Below are 18776 nucleotides of genomic sequence, written 5' to 3' on the forward strand. Positions count from 1 at the left end.
AAAATATAGTGAATTTAAAAATGTTAAACTGCGTAACAAAGATTTTTTACATTTAAGCGGCTTTATGATCAAATACATACTCAAATCAAATAAAAAATGATAAATTTATAAATAACAAATTGTTAATCCATAAACATGCTAAATTATATGAGAATTATCGGTAAATCTTAGTTTTTTTCGTCATAATATCAAAAAATCTAACCTATTTTAAAAACTTTGGTTTTAACGGACATATTTTTTATGAAATTTGAATGCTACCATAGATATAAAACTTCTATGCGATTTTGGCAATTTAGTGCTTCTTCAGTTGGTAGCAGTTACCAAGATTTTTCTGATTTTGAAAGCTAAAATTTAGTAATTGTAGTTAATTTCGCCGCAAAATATATTTTAATATTAAGTTTAAGTATACATTCTTCATGAGTACGGTATTGTAAATATCAATCGTACGCTTCAAGCCCTAAAATTCGGTGTTCCGATATCACGTATTTGTCGCGAAGTGTGGTGTGTTTATTCCCGATGCTGTGATACTTCAGCTGTATTTTGGCTCTAAAATGGACATCGACGTTAGCAAGGAGAATATCCAGCCGTTGAGAGGCGGCAGAAACTTGGCACAGCTGGGTACGGCGTTGCAGGCTCAATCAGATGTTGATGCCCAGAGGCAGTTGCAGTTGCAAAAAGAGTAAGCTTTTAACATGCTTTTCAAACATATGAGCTGTTCGTTTGGTAGTTTAAATGAGTATATAACGCATTTCTCTATTGTACAGGTTTCAGGAACTGTATTGCTTTTATTTTAGACTTAAGACAATACAGGATTTATTCAGGAATATTTCTTCAGATTGAATGTTTAATAAACAATTGTTTTCTAGGGAGCATGAGGCTGCTATCAGGAACTATCAGGGGCCTGACCCTCTGGATCCATGGTTCAATTACATACAATGGGTAGAACAGTGCTACCCAAAACATGGTCATGAGGGCCATATTGACAAGTTGATCAAAGATTGCTTATTATTGTTTGAGAAGGATGAAAGGTATTATCAAGACAGGAGGCTTGTTAAACTGTGGATCAAATATGTAAGTACTGTCTATTAATGCCATTACTTCAACTTTTTTTACATTTATGTTGGTTCTCTAGACTGTGTCAATCATATATTCATTGTTTATCCTTCTTTTGATGATGATCAGTTTGTAAACCTTATTTTAGAGACTATATAAGTCTTACAATGCTCAGTTCAGTGCTTGCTAGAATTCTGTTCTGTACTTTAATACTTTAAACTGTGAAGATTGAAAATCGAAAATAAGTGGTAACAGAAGTTTCACAATATACATTCTATGGTATTCTATGTTTTTTGCAAAGGCTATTTGAGTTGACATAAATTTTGAATCTTTATAACTAGACCGCAAGATCAATATTTCATTGGATTATTTTGTTAAATCACTTGACTCAAACATAATTAGGTTTCCAACATTAAAAACCATTTCACCTTTTAGGTTGACTGTCTTTCTAACCCCTTGGAGATATACCAAAGACTCTACAACACAGGCATAGGAGTAGAATGCTCAGAATTCTACCGAGCCTGGGCCTGCTACTGCGAGGAGTCTGGAGACTTCAAGAAAGCTAACCAGGTGTACATGTTAGGGCTCCAGGCTAAAGCGCAGCCTCTGGATGAGCTTGAACAGGCCCATATGTCAGTAGCATTTTATATACTTTATATACATAACATACACAACTTAGCTCATCCTATTGCTAGTATAAATTAGTCTTTATAAAACCATGGAAATTACATTTTAAATTTGATTTGTTCCCTAATCAAATTAATTATTATATATTTGATTTGCGTTTTTATGAATTTACATTAGTATACTATAAAAGGTATAAGATTTCTATAGTGCTGGGCTTGAGCCCTTGGTCACTTTCATTGTATATGAAATCTACTTTAGTTTACCATTTAAATTCTTGATAATCCAATCCAATTTTAACCATAATTATAACAATAAACTTTAGTGTGCCAAGTTGTTCATTTCAGGAATTTCTTGACATTGCATCATTTATGAGTTTATTGACTTGATATTACATGAACAGTAGTTTTTATTGCTGTCTAAGCAACAGACATTTGGCAAGTTAGTAATGATTATTGACCTACATTTTTTGGTTAATAATTTATGTAATGTGATGAGTTCATTTCCATTATATGAAATTCAATAAAATTACTTAGTTCAAAACAGAAAATGATGATAATGTTAAAACCTACAGTTCTTCAAATCATAAATTAGTAATACATTGATTTTGGTTATATTCTACATTTCTAATACAAAGACTTAGTCTTGTAAAGGGTTTTTGGGACATAATTATTTACTGAGGTGTGTGTTGTTTCCTGTATGTGTCAATATTCCCCAAAAAAGCTGTCTCACATGTAACATGTCGCGCAATTCAGCTGGTTCAGTATAGATGTGCCTTGGCTAAAGTATTGTGATAGCGAACATGTGTTTGCCACATCCAAAGCATGTACACAAACCTAGTAGCAATTTCTTCACGAGTTTACTTATTCTGTATCATCTGTATGGCATACTTGTTGTGCTTATCCATTGGTTGATTTTTATAGAGAAGTCTTTTGAACTAAGGGAACAATTGAGAACAAGAATACTAGTATAACTTTTAATTTTAGGAACTTCCAACTAGTCTTCGCACAAAGAATGCTCCATGACGACTCACCAACAAAAAGGAAGGCAGCATCAGCTCTTGCCGAGACCAGAATGGCACTCACTTCCCTCAAATCGTTCAAGCGACGGAATATAGCCAATGTTCCTATTCAGAGAGTGGGGGATAGCATAAGGAGTGTAGTACCTGGAGTGGTCCGGCAACAGCAGGGCTATGACTCTAGGATGCCTAATTCTAATGTCATGGTCAGCGTTTATGAGGTAAGTGGTTGTTTTAGTTCTTTATTTTTCTAGTCATACTTCCAAACGTGGTAGTATTGGTAGGAACTCGATTCTTTTAAGTCTAAATTTGAAAATCTTGATTCTTTTTACAAGATGGTGGTCTTCCAAATCTAAAGTCCCGAGTCAAGTCTTTTACTGATTCTTTTTTAAGTGCAACAATTTTTAAGGTTTTATCTAAATATTAGCAGCAATATCTATAATCCATGAATTTTAACCCTTAAAAAAATGAGTTCTCTAAACTTTGACTTACAACTAGTCTCAAAGCAGAGGATTCCAAAGGTTTCTGGTCTTAACCAACACTACACTACACGTAGTGTAGTGTGCTGCAGTGATACAATCAAGACCCTTTAGAGCCTAGACCAGGCTTTATATGCTGTGAGATTGCTAATAGTCAGATGTTAGCTAGGAATGTTCCTCTAGGTATATGACGGAACAACTAGAGAGTGACCTTCACTTGACCTTTGTGCTCATTTTATAGAGGTAATAACAAGTAGCGTAGTTCCCAATTCCCATAGCGGTGGTTAACAGCAGAGCTCTAGGATGCCTAATTCAGTCATTGTTAGTGTACAAGGTTTGTGCTTATTTCAATTTTCTACCCTCAAGAAGTAGGGGATAGCCTAAAGCAGCTGTCCAACCAGCGGCGACCAGTGACTAACGGGTAGCGATGTTTTCTGATCATCAGTAGTTTTAACAGGCAGCCGATTGTCAATCACTATATATTCGCACTAGATATAAATCTATAAGTTCTTGAGCGCGAAAATAGTCGAATGACAGTCACTTTGTTGCCGCCGGTCTAATAACAGCCTAAGAAGTTTCTAAAGCTGTAACTGCAGGGCTCCGACTTTTTAGAATGCCTACATCTTATGTCGTAGTTAGCATTTAAAGTTCATAATTCATAATTCATAATAATTTATTTGCGAAAAAAGGAGTTACAATAGTTGGTACATTATATTTTCAAGCAAGTCCATCCTCTTAGCCGTCCATACACAGCATGCAAATCTTACTAACTAGCCTAAATATGAAATATTTTATTTACAATTATACCTAAAACAACAACATAATTTAATAAATAATTTACAACGCCTTCAACACGAATTAAAAAATAAAATAAAGAAGGGGGTGCATAACCATATAAAATTTTAATTGAAATGTAATGTCAAATATAAATAATAAACTAATAACTAGAAACAATAATTTGATGTCAATTTTTATTAGATTTACTTTAATTTATGTTGTCTAAAAGAAACGTCCCTACATTATAGTACTGTTTTTTCCGCAACAGTTCTGCTACATTTTTTCGAAAGCTATTAAAAGGTAGCCGTTGAATTACTGGCGGCAACTTGTTAAAAATTTTTATACACATTATATAGCACTGCTTTGAGAAAAATGAAGTCCTTGGAATGTAATCGTGTGCCAGTCTTTCGGGGTTTCTAGTGTTTCGAGGGTATACTTCTTTAGCCGTCTTAAAAAGATACATGTGTTTTTTAACAAAGACGCAAACCTCTAAAATATATAAACAAGGCAGGGGTAATATATTTAGTTTTATAAAAATGGGTTTACATGATTCGTCTGGGGCCACACCAAACATTGCCCTCACACATTTCTTTTGGGCTATGAACGCCCTTTCAAAGTTTGTACAGTTACCCCACAGAATAAGTCCATATCTTAGTTGAGAGCTAACATAACCATGGTAAGCAGCCAAAGTCGCTTCCATGGTGGCAGTGCGTCTTAACCTACTTAACACATACACAAATCTATGGACTTTGCTACAAACGCTTTCAATTTGAGAATCCCAATTTAAAGAGGAATCAAGTTTTAAACCTAAAAATGTAACGCCATTCACTTCATTAATTATTTCTTGAGTTGAACCTTTCTATAGTTGAACCTTTTTCACCTTTATCTGACCTTAAAGCTGGCAGAATGCTTTTCTCAGGGCCGGATTTAGGGGAGGGCAACCGGGGCTACTGCCCCGGGCCTTCACAAAAGAGGCCCGGGGCCCCCCCTTAATAGAGAATTCGGTAAATTTACCATTTTATTTGGAAAAAATTTGGGGCCAGGGGGCGTCCACTCCTTTATTGCCCGAGGCCTCCAGACCTCTAAATCCGGCATTGGCTATTCTGGTAATGCATTCATACATCAATGGCTGAAAATCTGCCCAAATAGATGAGCTGATTACACTCGCGTGCTTTTAGACTACCAATTTAACAATCTGGCCTTTCAATCTGGGGGCGTTTAGGAATAAAGGGGATTGATATGTGCTGTGCTATCTAAAAAGTTTATCAACGTTTTGTAAGATTTCACAAACATTATAAGGGTATTTTTCTCAGTCACTCTGAGTGAGACTAAGCGTATACTTTATTTTATTGAATCTTATTTTTATTCTTTTATTTTCAATAAGGATGCCCCATCTACCTCGCATTCCGCCGTCCCAATGGCTGACAATCCAGGTCCAGCCTCCATAGTCCAGTCGTGTGGTAATGTAGAGAACGAAAAAGAAGTTGGGATTTGGACCAATGCCAAAACCAAAATGGTACACACCAATGTTGTGCCACATCAGCCTTTGCCTTTTACTCGTAAGTACAAATTTGTTTTGGCTACTATAATGTGCATTGACGCGCACAACTGAACTCACAACTGATCCCATATCAGATACTTTAACTCTGATGACTTGACACATTCAGTGCTAGAGAGAGCTACGCGCTACGAGCGTAGCCGATAACATGCGGAAAGTATGTAGCGAAAAGCGACTACGAACAGAAAACCGCTGAACGGCGGGTCGCTGGCAGTGAATGCAAGTTGATGTATATACTAAAAAGGTGTACTTTTGTATACTAAATTAAATTTACAGTACATATGGGGCTACTTTATAGCACTAGTGCGAGAAGTAGCATATTACGTTACTGTGTCGAACATTTAAAGGGCCATATGTACTGTAAAACGTTGTACGATACATGTGCGAATAGGTAATTCGCAACTCGTGTCGATTTAAAACACTCCCTTCGGTCGTGTTTTAATTTATCGCCACTCGTTTCGAATTTCCTATTTTTCGCACTTGTATCGTAATGTACTATTCTCACTAGGCGGGTCCACACAGAGCGAGCAGACGCGCTTGAGTTTTCCTCGCTTGAGTGCGCCGCCTCGGAGGCACGTCTACACTGGACGGTTTGAGCGCAAGGAAATTGCCTCGCGCGTATGATCGCTCTATGTGGACCCGGCTACTGACAAACAATACCTGTGCCATAATTACTGTTCAGAGCAGTCGGGAGGAGCCTGAACATTTGAGTGATATTTCAATGGCATGGCTTTGGTTCATTATAAATTAGATCAGGCACTTATTGTTGGACCAATAACCTAGATATATTGATTTTACTGATCTTATTAAGTATTACGTAATTGTAGGAATTGTTTATCTGTAAATTGCTCTCACCATAAAATTTATCTTTGTTTTCAAACAGCTTACGTAGATGAAGAAGATGTCCTGAAACTTCCAGCCAACCATATGCCTTATTGTGTAGACGACCTGACGTTTACCGTACCTTTGAATGTACCTGATCCCGTCGACCCCACGAAAATTCCGTGCTATAATAAGTCTCAGGTATGTAACATTATCTTTGATAAACGTTCGTGCTTTAGACGCTACCTTATTTAATATACTACTTTGTAATGAAATAAATGACTAAAAGTAAGTCCTGTATCAGTTCTTTGTAATTCCGATTGTCTGATAATTTCGAAAATGGTCTTTAAAACCATGTCATGGGTGATTTTTGGGGTTACCCGTATACACTTTACTCTTTCGCCATTTCTAAAGTTTAATTCGTTTTACAATATCTACTAACGCAGTATTTTTTGCAAATCTATTTATATTTTTTTAATTTAGGTATACGTAGATGACACTGAATACAGTTTAGAAGAAATTAGATCAAGAAAATACAACTTAGAAAGAAAGTCCAAAGCGGTCTTCGACGAAACCGCGGTAGAAGAGCAACGAAACGCTAGCAAAATAAATGAAACTTTGGCTCAGTGCAGTGCACTTGAGACCTTAGCCAACTGCGCTTTAGACGCTGAGCAGGACCACTTAGGTCAGCTCATGCCTCTTACCATGCCGACCATACAAAATGTTACCAAGGTAACTAATATGCACTCACCTGGAGAACCTAAAGTCTTGGTGAACCTAGACTCGAAAGAACTAAGTCAACTGTCAAACAAGAACGAAGAAAACCAGAGACCGGAGAAACAAGACAAGCCGACTGCTTCTAATAATAACTATGGGAATGAGAATGCTTGTGGTAACTATGGGAAGAATAATTTGATGGAGGAGTTTAATAGGAGTTTGTTGGGGAATTTGCCTGATGACTCGATCACTAATGTCACCATGAATACGAAGGAGGCGCGGTGGGAGCTAAGGAATATTTTTAATGATAATGGTATGAATTTAATTGCAAGCTTTTATTAAAAATTAACAAACGAATTATCACCTTATTGGTGCCTATGCAATATACACCGTGGGCTGGTCTGACCCGACAGCTTTTAACCACACATTCCTGAGGCCATAAGGGGCAAATAATGTTATATGAGTTTTGGTAAAAAATAATGCGGAAAAAAAACATTTTGAGCACACGACACGTTATTTCTGTTTACATCAGAACAAATAAGTATTTACAGATAAAAATTGCGAGGTTCCTTTAAAACTAACGTTTCTCAACTTTAATGTCTGAACTAATGACATAAGAATGGGAGTACAGCGGTGTCACGCACACGAATTCGAGCCAATCGAGCCAATATATGATGACCGGTTTGGCCTAGTGGGTAGTGACCCTGCCTACGAAGCTGATGGTCCCGGGGTCAAATCCTGGTAAGGGCATTTATTCGTGTGATGAGCATGGATATTTGTTCCTGAGTCATGGGTGTTTTCTATGTATTTAAGTATTTATATATCTATATATTATATATATCGTTGTCTAAGTACCCTCAACACAAGCCTTATTGAGCTTACTGTGGGACTTAGTCAATTTGTGTAATAATGTCCTATAATATTTAAAAAAATATATTATATATTAAAAAAAATATATGCCAATGATCTAAACCAAGTCACATAGTGGCAGCTTTGCAACCAAAAAAGCGTTTTTCACTAAGTTATTACAGAAACAATTTTTCAAAAGAATTGTCATTATGTCATTAAACAAGACGATTTCAGAAAACTTTGTACGACATTTTAGTCTCTAAATGCGGTCAAGAATACACCTTTAAAATCTGTCGGGTTTTATCAGCCCACGGCGCATTGTATACAATACCTTGATGGATGATTATATTGATGATGGCGCAAGGTGATAATTTCGAACTCTATAATAGAAACATACAATTGAATTTGGACTAGTGAAACGGTATCGCTGATTCATTCATTGCAAGAAAAGTACAATCATCTGTAACAATAATAACAAAATTTTTTTTGGAGCAATTTTTAGTAGAGTGGACTAGAGACTCAAAAAACTCGCAAATTAACTTTGTACCATTATTTGATTTTGATATTTATTTTAGAACCATCCATGGTGCAACCAGCTGTGCAACAATTCGACGTATCCAACATGAAGTTCGACATACACGAGGACAGATCTATGACGATGGCCCTCGCTAAGAAGAAACAAGACACGGGGGCTCACACCGTGCCTCAGGACAAGGAGAACGCGAACAAGTTTAACAGCCCCGATGCACGGAATGTAAGTTAATGATAATGATTTAGTTCTTAGGGTCCGTTGTACCAAACTGTCACGCAAATTTTTTATCTATGGGAAGTTGCATACTTCACTGCTGGTGGTCGATGATTAGTCCGCTAAATGTGGCTGGTATAACTGCCCCTTAGTCTCCGATTTACAGCGTCACCGTTTACCGGCACCTATCATCGGTTAAAATATCAATCCTTGTACAGTCAGCGTCAAATACTTCGTAGCAGTCAAAGTAGCCAAATAGTTCGGTACACCATATATTTAGTATGGTGTACCGAACTATTTGGCCACTTTGACTGCTACGAAGTATTTGACGCTGACTGTAACATTAGCCCAAATATCTAAACTTGCAAATCAAACTCCATACGGATTATTACGCGAAACTCTGCGTAGGCCACCACTACCACAATCCATCACAATTTGAGGGTCTACCGCGAAACAAGACAATCGAAATTTTGTTATCTAACCTCTCTATCACTCTTGCATATTCGAGCGCTAAAGAGGCAGATAACTCAATTTCGATTTTCGCGTTTCTCGGTAGGCCCTTTGTAAACAAACCGCCTTGATGCATCAATGTCATATTTTATTATATGTGAAAACTTGTCAAAAAACAGTTTAAGGCATAGTATACAGGATGACCTTAGCCGTTGGACAAACCCTGAAATCCCACGTAGGGTTACTTCTCAGGAATGCTCTGACGTTAATATTTTTTTAATTAGAACAAAAGATAATAATATATTTTTTTCGAACAAAAGTTATTTGCAGTAATCGGCAAGAAAAAGAAACACACTGTGTTAATCTTTGGCAGTGTTTTTGACAATTTGTTCGAAATATTTGATAATGATGACATTTTTCAAAAGTCAGAAGCTTATTAGTGTCATAAATAAAAAATATTATCAAAAAGGTTGAAGAAGGTTCTATACTATTCTTTGAGGATATTACCTTAGGAGCTACTAACACATACAGGCTGCTCTAAAGTAAAAATTGGTAATTTGTTAATTTCTTCGAAACCGCTACACCGGCTGTTATGATACTTTGTACACTGGTTCTAAATACCCTAATGCATATGTACATTTCGGCTTTGTCCAATGGCTAGCGACACACTGTATATAAGTTACTCTATCGTTTACGATAGGTGCTAGTGCTGGAGGAGATATTTAAGACGTTTGCAACTTGCCTACCTATGCTATGCATGGTGACAAAGAAATTTTATTTGCTTCATCTTGTAGTTTAGGGGATCTTTGCATTCTACAGAAATAATATTCTGCTAATATGATGCGAGTATAACTGACGCTATGTCACCTAGCTAAGACTCAACCTCAGCCTCCGAGGTTCTTAGTCCGATGCACCGTCGCGATGGCTCACCAAACGAATACTTTCTCGATAAGTTACGGAAATATTTAAAGGTAAAGTTTAATTTTGCGTAAAGAAGATAAAGGATCTATTATATTTTTTCAGACGGAAAAAAACATGTATTTCGAAGAAACCCAATTCACTCAAGCATTCAATTTTGACGTAAAAGACGCTAGTACGCCAAACATTTCCCAGTTCAAAAAACCAAACAACATAGACCCTACCAACAAATCTAACGTCCCCAAGTTCCATATGGATGAAAGTACGATAGAGCTGCAGAGTGGTATTGGCAAAAGGGATGACTCGCGGCAGATGGAACATGCTACGGTGGACACGCAGGGCGCCCTTTCAGTTATAATGGAGGCTACGAGGGAATCTAACAGGTAAATATTCATTTAATTTTACTGTCCATTATTTAAGACACGAGAACACCCTGTGGACTAGATGAGATTTTTAGTGTTCCGTGCAAAACTTTGTTCACGGAACACTTATGGAATTTGGTTTTGCAAATCGGTTATATGCGATTTTTTTTTAACACGAAATCTACACCATTAACCCCCTCATTCATAAACGTCTACTAAAGTTAACAAGCCGCTAATAATCGTTTGTCCTTTTCCATCATACCAATACGTCGGAAAGGAACAAACGATTATTAGCGGCTTGTCAACTTTAGTAGACTATGAATAAGGGGGTAAGACTTTACTTGTTTATTGATCTGTCATCATCACTCATTTGTTACATATTTAACGAAATAGAAATAATTCGCTCATCTTTACTTTATTTGTTAATTTACTTGGCTCGATTTTATGGCTGTGATTATAAATAAGTAAATAATGAATATTATAGGACATTATTACACAGATTGACTAAGTCCCACAGTAAGCTCAATAAGGCTTGTGTTGTGGGTACTTAGACAACGATATATATTATATATACATATTTTTAAATACTTAAATAAATAGAAAGCACCCATGGCTCGGGAACAAATATCCATGTTCATCACAGGAATAAATGCCCTTACCAGGATTTGAACCCGGGACCATCGGCTTAATAGGCAGGGTCACTGTCACCAGACAGGTCATTGATATATCCCAAGAAAACCTGATGTGTAGCAATATCCCGAAAAATCTCCAGAGTTGTCTTAATTTTGTGCATTGTGAGAAGACGTGCTTAACCTTTCATATTACGGATCATGGATCCACGTTAGGTATTGAGCTTTTTCATTCAATACTTACTGCATGGATCCACGTACGAGAGGTTAATAACTACATAAAATATACCAATTAGGTATGTCAATCAAAGCGAATAGCCTTCACTGCTCTTCTATTTCTAGAAATTGAGTTCACGGCACTTTGGGCCACTTGCCAATAAAAATGTGTCATATGTGATAGAATTTCATTTAAATTTATGAGATGACTCTATAACATTCAAGTATATCCATCGGTGATCTTTTGAAGATTTTGAAATGTACACACAATACAAATATGCAATTACGTACACATCTATTGTTGATACCAATAACATATACATGAATGTGTTTTGTTAGATCAAGGTCGTATATCACTTTGTTGAGAAATAATAATTTATTTTTGTACTCTATGAAATAAGGACATGAATATATAAATAAATATATAAATATTATAGGGACATTCTTACACAAATTGACTAAGTCCCTCCGTAAGCCAAGAAGGCTTGTATTGTGGGTACTCAGACAACGATATATACAATATACAGATACTTAAATACATAGAAAAAAAAACATCCATGACTCAGGAACAAATATCTGTGCTCATCACACCAATAAATGCCCTTATCAGAATTCAAACCCAGAAAAAAAATTGGTTAATTAATTAAAAAAAAATTGCATGTACAAGATTGCTTGCTGAGAGTTGTTTATAACAATGTCACATATTTATTTTATAATTACTTTTGTCAATTCTATAATGAATACAACTAATATGAAATATCATTTTCACACTTTTAGTAAATCAGGCTCCAGTACGTCGAGTCAATCTACAAGAAATAACTACACCAATTACACAACGCCATTCGATTCTATGTACCATAACGACCAAGGCCCACCAACGGCTTCCAAAAGGAATTCTATATCTACGCAACCACGATTAGCCAACGGGCATTTTGCAAGCAGAACCTACCCGCAGAAGCGAGAGGAGGCCAAAGCCCAGCCTTCACCAGCGGCACCATATTTGTCCCATGACCACCAATACCAGAAGCCAGCACAACAAAACTTCAACGGCTACACTCCACAAAGACCAGCCGCCCCGCAAGTGAACCCATATCAACAATACGGCTACCAACAAGGATACCCAAACAACCAAATCCAACCTCAGCAGGGCTATTCAAGCCCTAATCCAAACGTTTACAACAGTCCGCAACACGCGGGCGTTCAGAGCCCTCATCAGATGAGCCCTTCAGTCCCTCCCGGTTTTCAAAGCCCGACTTATCAATACCAAAACCCAACACAACCCATGATGAGCCCCCAACAAGTATACGCCGGCCGACAAGATTATTACGGACAGGAGAGACATGTCTACGCCAATCAACAGCAACCTGCTCCCTTCCAGAGCCCGCCCCATCAAGCCCAGTACCAAAACAACCCTTATTACCAGAGAACTAGTCAAGTGAGTCAAGTCCCTCCTTCATCCAATCAAAGCTATAACCAACAAAATTATCACGGAATGCACAATCAATACGGCAACGCGAACATGTATCAACAGAATCAAAACTACCAGATGCAGAATTCCTACCGGCAATCACAGAAACAAATAGAGAACGGACAAACTGGCTACGGAGCACCAAATCAACCGTTCCAAATTTATCAAAGCCCTCAACCTCAACGTGCTGCTCACAATAGCAATAATATGAGCCATGAGAGTATTCCTGAGACGCAAGTGAAACAAAGCGCCCATGAACAAAATGCTATGAATAAAGTCAGTCCTCCTAAACCCCCAGTGCCCCACAAGAGTCCTACATCAGCTTTAAGAAACGTCCGACACGATCAACCAAATGTCAAACTCGGACAGAATTCCCCTGACATCGGATTCTCAAACCAGTTCCTCAATTTCATATCTAACAGGAATGAACCGAAAGATAATGCCAACACGCCTAAATTTACAAACAGTCCAAATATATCTCAGAAAATGCATAAAAACCTTTACGTTTCGAGTCCTGAGCAGGCTCAGATTCCTCCTTCCTCTGGGCTTTCGGACTCTGACAGCAAAGATGGTTTAACAGCGCAGACGGGTACACCAATTCAATCGGCGAAGGTTTCACACGCTATTGAGAAACAGAAGGATATATCAAAACGGCAGCTTGACTTCGAGCAGAGAGTCGAATTACAATCTGAAGATAGCAGAGACTCTTTGAGCAAGGAAAGCAGAATCTCTTCAGTATATTCCAGACAGTCAGACTTCCAATCCGATGGATACGGAATGGATGTCGACAGTGAAAACTCAATGGAGTGTGCGGCGTATAAATCTACGCATTCGATCTCCTTAGTAGAAACCAGTGACATACCCAGACCGGCGGACATTGAGTTCCCAGATGTAATAGATCCATTTAACAAAAAGATGCTAACTTCATTGTTAGACTATGTTAAGTTCCCTAATAAAACGCACGCTGAAGGTTACAATGAGGTCCGATCAGTACCCAAGTTGCAAGTAGCGACGACGGTAGGAGTTGGAAACAATAGATTCGCTGTCGAAAAGCAACTCGGTAAAGGCAATTATGGCGCCGTGTTTTTGTGTCTAGATGTACATAGCAACCGATCTGTGGCCGTGAAATATCAGAAACCTGCCAGGCCTTGGGAGTTTTATATCTGCCAGGAAATCAAAGCGAGGATAAAGGATCCGTTCATGGTAATATATTTAATCTGTTAATTTAAAAACAACACTTGGTCTTATTCGTCCAAATATTAATCCATATTTCATCAATTTTCTTTGAAATATATATGCAGAGTTGTACTTTTGCAAATGAAGTGGTCGCTCATCATGGGCCGACTTTGATAGAACAAAGTGTGGAGTGTCATTATAAATATATATTAGATATTTACACACTTATTTGCCTGACCCGACTTCTAACTTAGCTTTACGAGAATATTTGTGACCGCGGCCGGCAAAACGTCCACTTTGTCGCTTGCCATAAGGACGAGATTTGTATCTTTATACGAATAAGCTCTCAAGGCGTCCACATTTATTGAGCTGAGTAAATAAAATAGACAATTAGGACTTGTCAAGTTTTTTCAAAATTTCCAGTTGATTTCGAATTTCAAGAAGGCTTGTCTCACTATTGCTTAGAGATGCTATGAGATCAATGGGCTCCTTATCTTAAGATGTTTGCGCAAATACGGCCAAGTGTATTGCCTAAGAATTCAAAATGGTTATTTATAATATTTATTGCGTAATGGTCGTTAATTCCCTGTTTAATTTCAGCTTCCAGGCTACATGGACATCACAACAGCATTCATCGGAGACAACGCCAGTCTATTTGTGTCCGAATACTCAAAGTACGGCTCCCTGTTGGACGTCGCCAACAAAATCCGAATGGCTACCTCAAAGTGTATTAACGAATTTATCGTCTTCCTGCTGACTGCGGAAATGTTGTCAATAGTTCATTACTTGCATAAAGCTCAAATTATCCATGCTGATATAAAACCGGATAATTTCTTGTTGATGAAAATGTAAGTAAAATATGATATTAAATTAGATGTGTCGCCCGTAGTAGAGCCCTTATAGGGAACTAATTTATACATTGTCTATAGATGCTACTGGGTGACTGGCAAATCTTTATATTGTAAAATCCAATAAGAAATCGTGTAATTTTTGTATGACCGTTGGACACTTTTTTTAAACATGTTTTCTTAATATGCTATTAATTGCGTTAAAGTTTACAATTATTTTGACGACGTTCATGCACGGCTTTTGAAAAATGTAATCACAATCAGTGTTTTTTCCTTTCGGAATTATTAAAATAAATTTTGTTACAATATACAAGAAGTATTCATTAAAATAATTCTTTCAGACCTTCGCAAGAATGGAGGACCCCGTCCCTGCAGCTGATTGATCTGGGCTGCTCCATCGACATGTCCTTGTTCCCAGACGGAACAACTTTTAGAGAAGTAAGTCCCATTTACTTACTGGTTTAGCACAAAAAGTTAACATTTCTAGGGTATAACCACGGACGCGATATCTGTTCAGCAGCATCAGCAATGACAATCAAAACCCAATTCGAAATTTAAAATGTCAAGGTCGTTTTTTGGCTGTCAAATCTAGATCCCTGGGTCTAGTCAGTAATTGTGAAAAGCAGACGAAGACGGGATATTTTGCGGATTTTGTAGGCCTTTCCATAATAAGAAAATAGTAGGAGGGGATGTTTTATTTACAGATAAAACTCTTTTATCGTTAACAATTTGCTGGTATTAGGGTTCCGTACCCAAAGGGTCAAACGGGACCCTATTACTGAGACACCGCTGTCCGTCCGTCACCAGGCTGTATCTCATGAACTGCTATAACAACAAATACTAAAAACTATAAAATAAATATTTCTTTCCAATCTCGAGGTTCTCATCCAATCACCGAAATTAAGCAACGTCGGGCGGGGTCAGTACTTGGATGGGTGACCGTTTTTATAGATGATGGTACGGAACCCTTCCTGTGCGAGTCCGACTCGCACTTAGCCGATTTTTATATATATATTATGAGCACATAGTGCTCAAGTTTGAAATTTAATTACACTGTACCTACCCTTTACAGCTCATAGCCACAGAAGGCTTCACATGTACTGAGATGAGAGAAGGGAAACCTTGGACTTACCAGACAGACCTGTACTGCCTTGCCGGGACTATTCACGTCATATTGATGGGCAGCTATATGAAGGTAGCAAATCGACTAGGCCAGTGGAATATAGAGAAGAAATTGCCTCGGTAAGTATTGATCTATGACATCTATGTTTAGATCTAAATATTACGCAAAACTCTGCATAGAGAGCGCCACTAACAGACAGGTCCTACTGCAAAAAACAAAAATCGAAATTTCGCTATCTGACTCTCAATCACTTTTGCATATTTAAGCAATAGAGAAGCAGATAACCAGATAATCCAAACAAACCGCCAGGATGCATCAATGTCATATGAAAAGTGCTGCTCTCTGACGGCAGTCCATTGCAGTAATACCTTGCATGAAGCTAATTGTAATTTATCCGTATTTGGCAGAGATTTATATTAATTCCTTTTTTTAGATACATGAAGAATTTATGGGACAAAATATTCACGACACTGCTTAATGTCCCAGACTGTAACAATTTGCCGGACCTCATGGAACTGAAGGATGACATAGACAAACTATTAAAGTCAACTGATGTTTGCTCCCAGCTGCGTACCTTTGCTAATGTGCTTAAGTCTAGGTAAATGCAAATGGTTTAGATTGTATTTATTGCATTTAGATATTATGGCAATTGTAAAAAATATGATATAATTAATTAAATATACAAACTATGTTTAAGTTTTAAATTGTCATGAACTTTCATCAGGCCTTAGAATGTCAAGATACAAAGATGCTGTGCTTAGCATGACAAGATCTTTTATTCAGATGATAAAATAACCGAACAAGTATTCAAATATACATGGTATTGTGTTAAGTGCAGAATAATAAGTCATTCTTTCAATATTTATTGGCCAGAGAAATAAACAGTTTACTCATAACTTAGGAGTTGGCAGCAAGAAGTATTAATAATAATAATGCAGCCTATATACGTCCCACTGCTGGGCACAGGCCTCTTCTCATGTTCGAGAAGGCTTAGGCTATAGTCCCCAAGTGGGTTGGGGATGGGGACTTCACATGCACCATTTAATTTCTTTCTGGATGTATGCAGGTTTCCTCATGATGTATTAATCCTCATTATCTTAAAATTATACTCGGCATACACAAGTAGTCACAAAAATTGACAGGTTAAGTAGATAGCACTGTATGGCCCACTACATTATGTAATAAGTAACAATCTGGGTACCACAAAATCATTATGTACAATTAAATTTGGGGCTACAATATTTTGCACTACTACTATGCTTGTTGTATTCCTTTGTTTTTGGTGCTACTCTCTAAGTAAATAAATGTGCTTTTGCTGCCAACTCCTAATTTACATTAGGCAAACAGCAGTCACAGTTGCTGGTGAAATATATCACTCGTCTATTAAAAAAGCAATAAGTATTATATCAGACCTAATTACTTATGTCCTTGTTGTGTTTAGTTAAATTGTGATATTGTCATTTCATTGTTTTCCTAGTATAAAAAATGAAAAAAAAAAACTGCTTAGATATTAACTCGTTAGCTTTATTAATAATGACTGTTCCAACATTACTTATGTTTCAATTATTTTTGTATAAAATGTGCACTTCACATTTCTGTTTGACTGTACCTACTGAAAATAATAAACTTATCTGGTTGAACTGATATTTGACTGTTTTGTACTTATTCATGAAATGGATTTTTCCAATCTTTGTTTTTTCCTTTCTTGGTATTCTTGAACATTGTCAAATTTCCTTTTATACAATAACTTGATAGATTCATTGTTATCTCTCATCTCAATACTTGTATCATCTTTTTCAAACATCTTTATTACTTTATCTGATTGAATATTTATCTTATTGTCCTTATATTCTATTTTTAAAGGTTGAACTGTGCATTCCACATCATCATAGACATACAAAGATGATTTGTATAATTTGATTGCAGCCGGGAATCTCTCTACTGTAATTCTTTCTAAAAGTTTATGATTTAATTGATTATTATTTGATTCTAACCTGTATGCTAGTAAAGTATTACATGTATGAACAGCCACTACCAACAAACTGGAGTTTTCATCCAAACGAGAGATTGTGTAGTGAACTATAGGCAATTTATCCACTTCAATTTCATCATCATTCATGACTTTAACAAAGTTCTCCAGCAGCTGAGCATCCTTTATGTCATCATTGGTGTCTATGGTGTGGGCTAGCTTTCCATTTGAATAGTCCCAACACTTTATAGTTCCATCGCCTGAAGTGCTTGTCAAGTAATTTTCATCATGTGGTAGAATTTCAATATGTTTCACAAACTCCTTGTGGCCCAAACAGTATGTTTGAATGTTGTAAGTATTAGGGTAACAAGAAACCTTGATTTTCTCATCTCTGTCACTGGTTATGATATATTTACCATCAATTGTTTGTAAAACATCCAGCAGTAAGCTTAAGTGTCCCAATAGTTTTGTGCCGCTATCGTTAGGGTTATTGATATTGTATATGAGAACATCCCCCGTTTTATCAGCTACTAATAAATGTTCATTGTTTGAGGTGAATCTTATTTTGCTAGCACTTCTTGGAAGTGTAAAACTTTTGTAGTTGCTCCATTGAGGCAATTCAAACACTGTTAACTGCTTTGAAATTGCAGATACTGCCGCCAAGTACTTACAGTCAGAGGAAATAACAATATCAGATATGGAATCGTTTTCCAGAGGTTTACTTATTGGAATACTGACGCAGTCGTGCTTTGCAAAGTCGAATCGGTCAATGCGCAATCCTTTGGTGACAGCAACGTAGTTATCACTTACTGCTATACTACTCATCTTTTATTATTTGCCGTTAATATTATTAAAATATAAATAACAAATTTCTTTAAAATAAATTAGGCTGCCGTTCACATTCACACGTGTGGCATAACATGTCAAATATTTGACAGTGACATAACATAAATAAAGTACCGAATATACGCGCGG

The 18776-nt window shown here is 37.0% G+C and overlaps 2 protein-coding genes across 2 annotated transcripts; one reads left to right on the plus strand and one right to left on the minus strand.

Annotated features, from left to right (window-relative positions):
* The first annotated feature begins 300 nt into the window (after positions 1–300).
* LOC133520261 (uncharacterized) lies at positions 301–17476 on the plus strand. The gene is made up of 14 exons (XM_061854637.1): positions 301–679; positions 867–1071; positions 1489–1685; positions 2664–2916; positions 5336–5510; positions 6393–6532; positions 6815–7361; positions 8473–8651; positions 10116–10393; positions 11995–13888; positions 14462–14709; positions 15051–15147; positions 15782–15951; positions 16266–17476. The coding sequence occupies exons 1-14, from the start codon at positions 552–554 to the stop codon at positions 16432–16434; spliced, it is 4680 nt and encodes a 1559-aa protein (XP_061710621.1). The 5' UTR covers positions 301–551; the 3' UTR covers positions 16435–17476.
* On the minus strand, positions 17336–18732 carry LOC133520268 (tRNA (guanine-N(7)-)-methyltransferase non-catalytic subunit wuho). Its single transcript, XM_061854644.1, has one exon. The coding sequence runs from the start codon at positions 18624–18626 to the stop codon at positions 17499–17501; it is 1128 nt and encodes a 375-aa protein (XP_061710628.1). The 5' UTR covers positions 18627–18732; the 3' UTR covers positions 17336–17498.
* Positions 18733–18776: the final 44 nt, after the last annotated feature.

This window comes from Cydia pomonella, chromosome 8, assembly GCF_033807575.1.
Source record: "Cydia pomonella isolate Wapato2018A chromosome 8, ilCydPomo1, whole genome shotgun sequence".
Lineage (NCBI taxonomy): Eukaryota > Metazoa > Arthropoda > Insecta > Lepidoptera > Tortricidae > Cydia > Cydia pomonella.

Excerpts from the sequence above, each read along its gene's own strand:
- LOC133520261 (XM_061854637.1), top strand. The coding sequence starts at position 552 with ATGGACATCGACGTTAGCAAGGAGAATATCCAGCCGTTGAGAGGCGGC. Across the intron at positions 13,889-14,461 it reads GGATAAAGGATCCGTTCATG|CTTCCAGGCTACATGGACAT; the intron begins GTAATATATTTA and ends GTTTAATTTCAG. Across the intron at positions 14,710-15,050 it reads AATTTCTTGTTGATGAAAAT|ACCTTCGCAAGAATGGAGGA; the intron begins GTAAGTAAAATA and ends TAATTCTTTCAG.
- LOC133520268 (XM_061854644.1), bottom strand. The coding sequence starts at position 18,626 with ATGAGTAGTATAGCAGTAAGTGATAACTACGTTGCTGTCACCAAAGGA.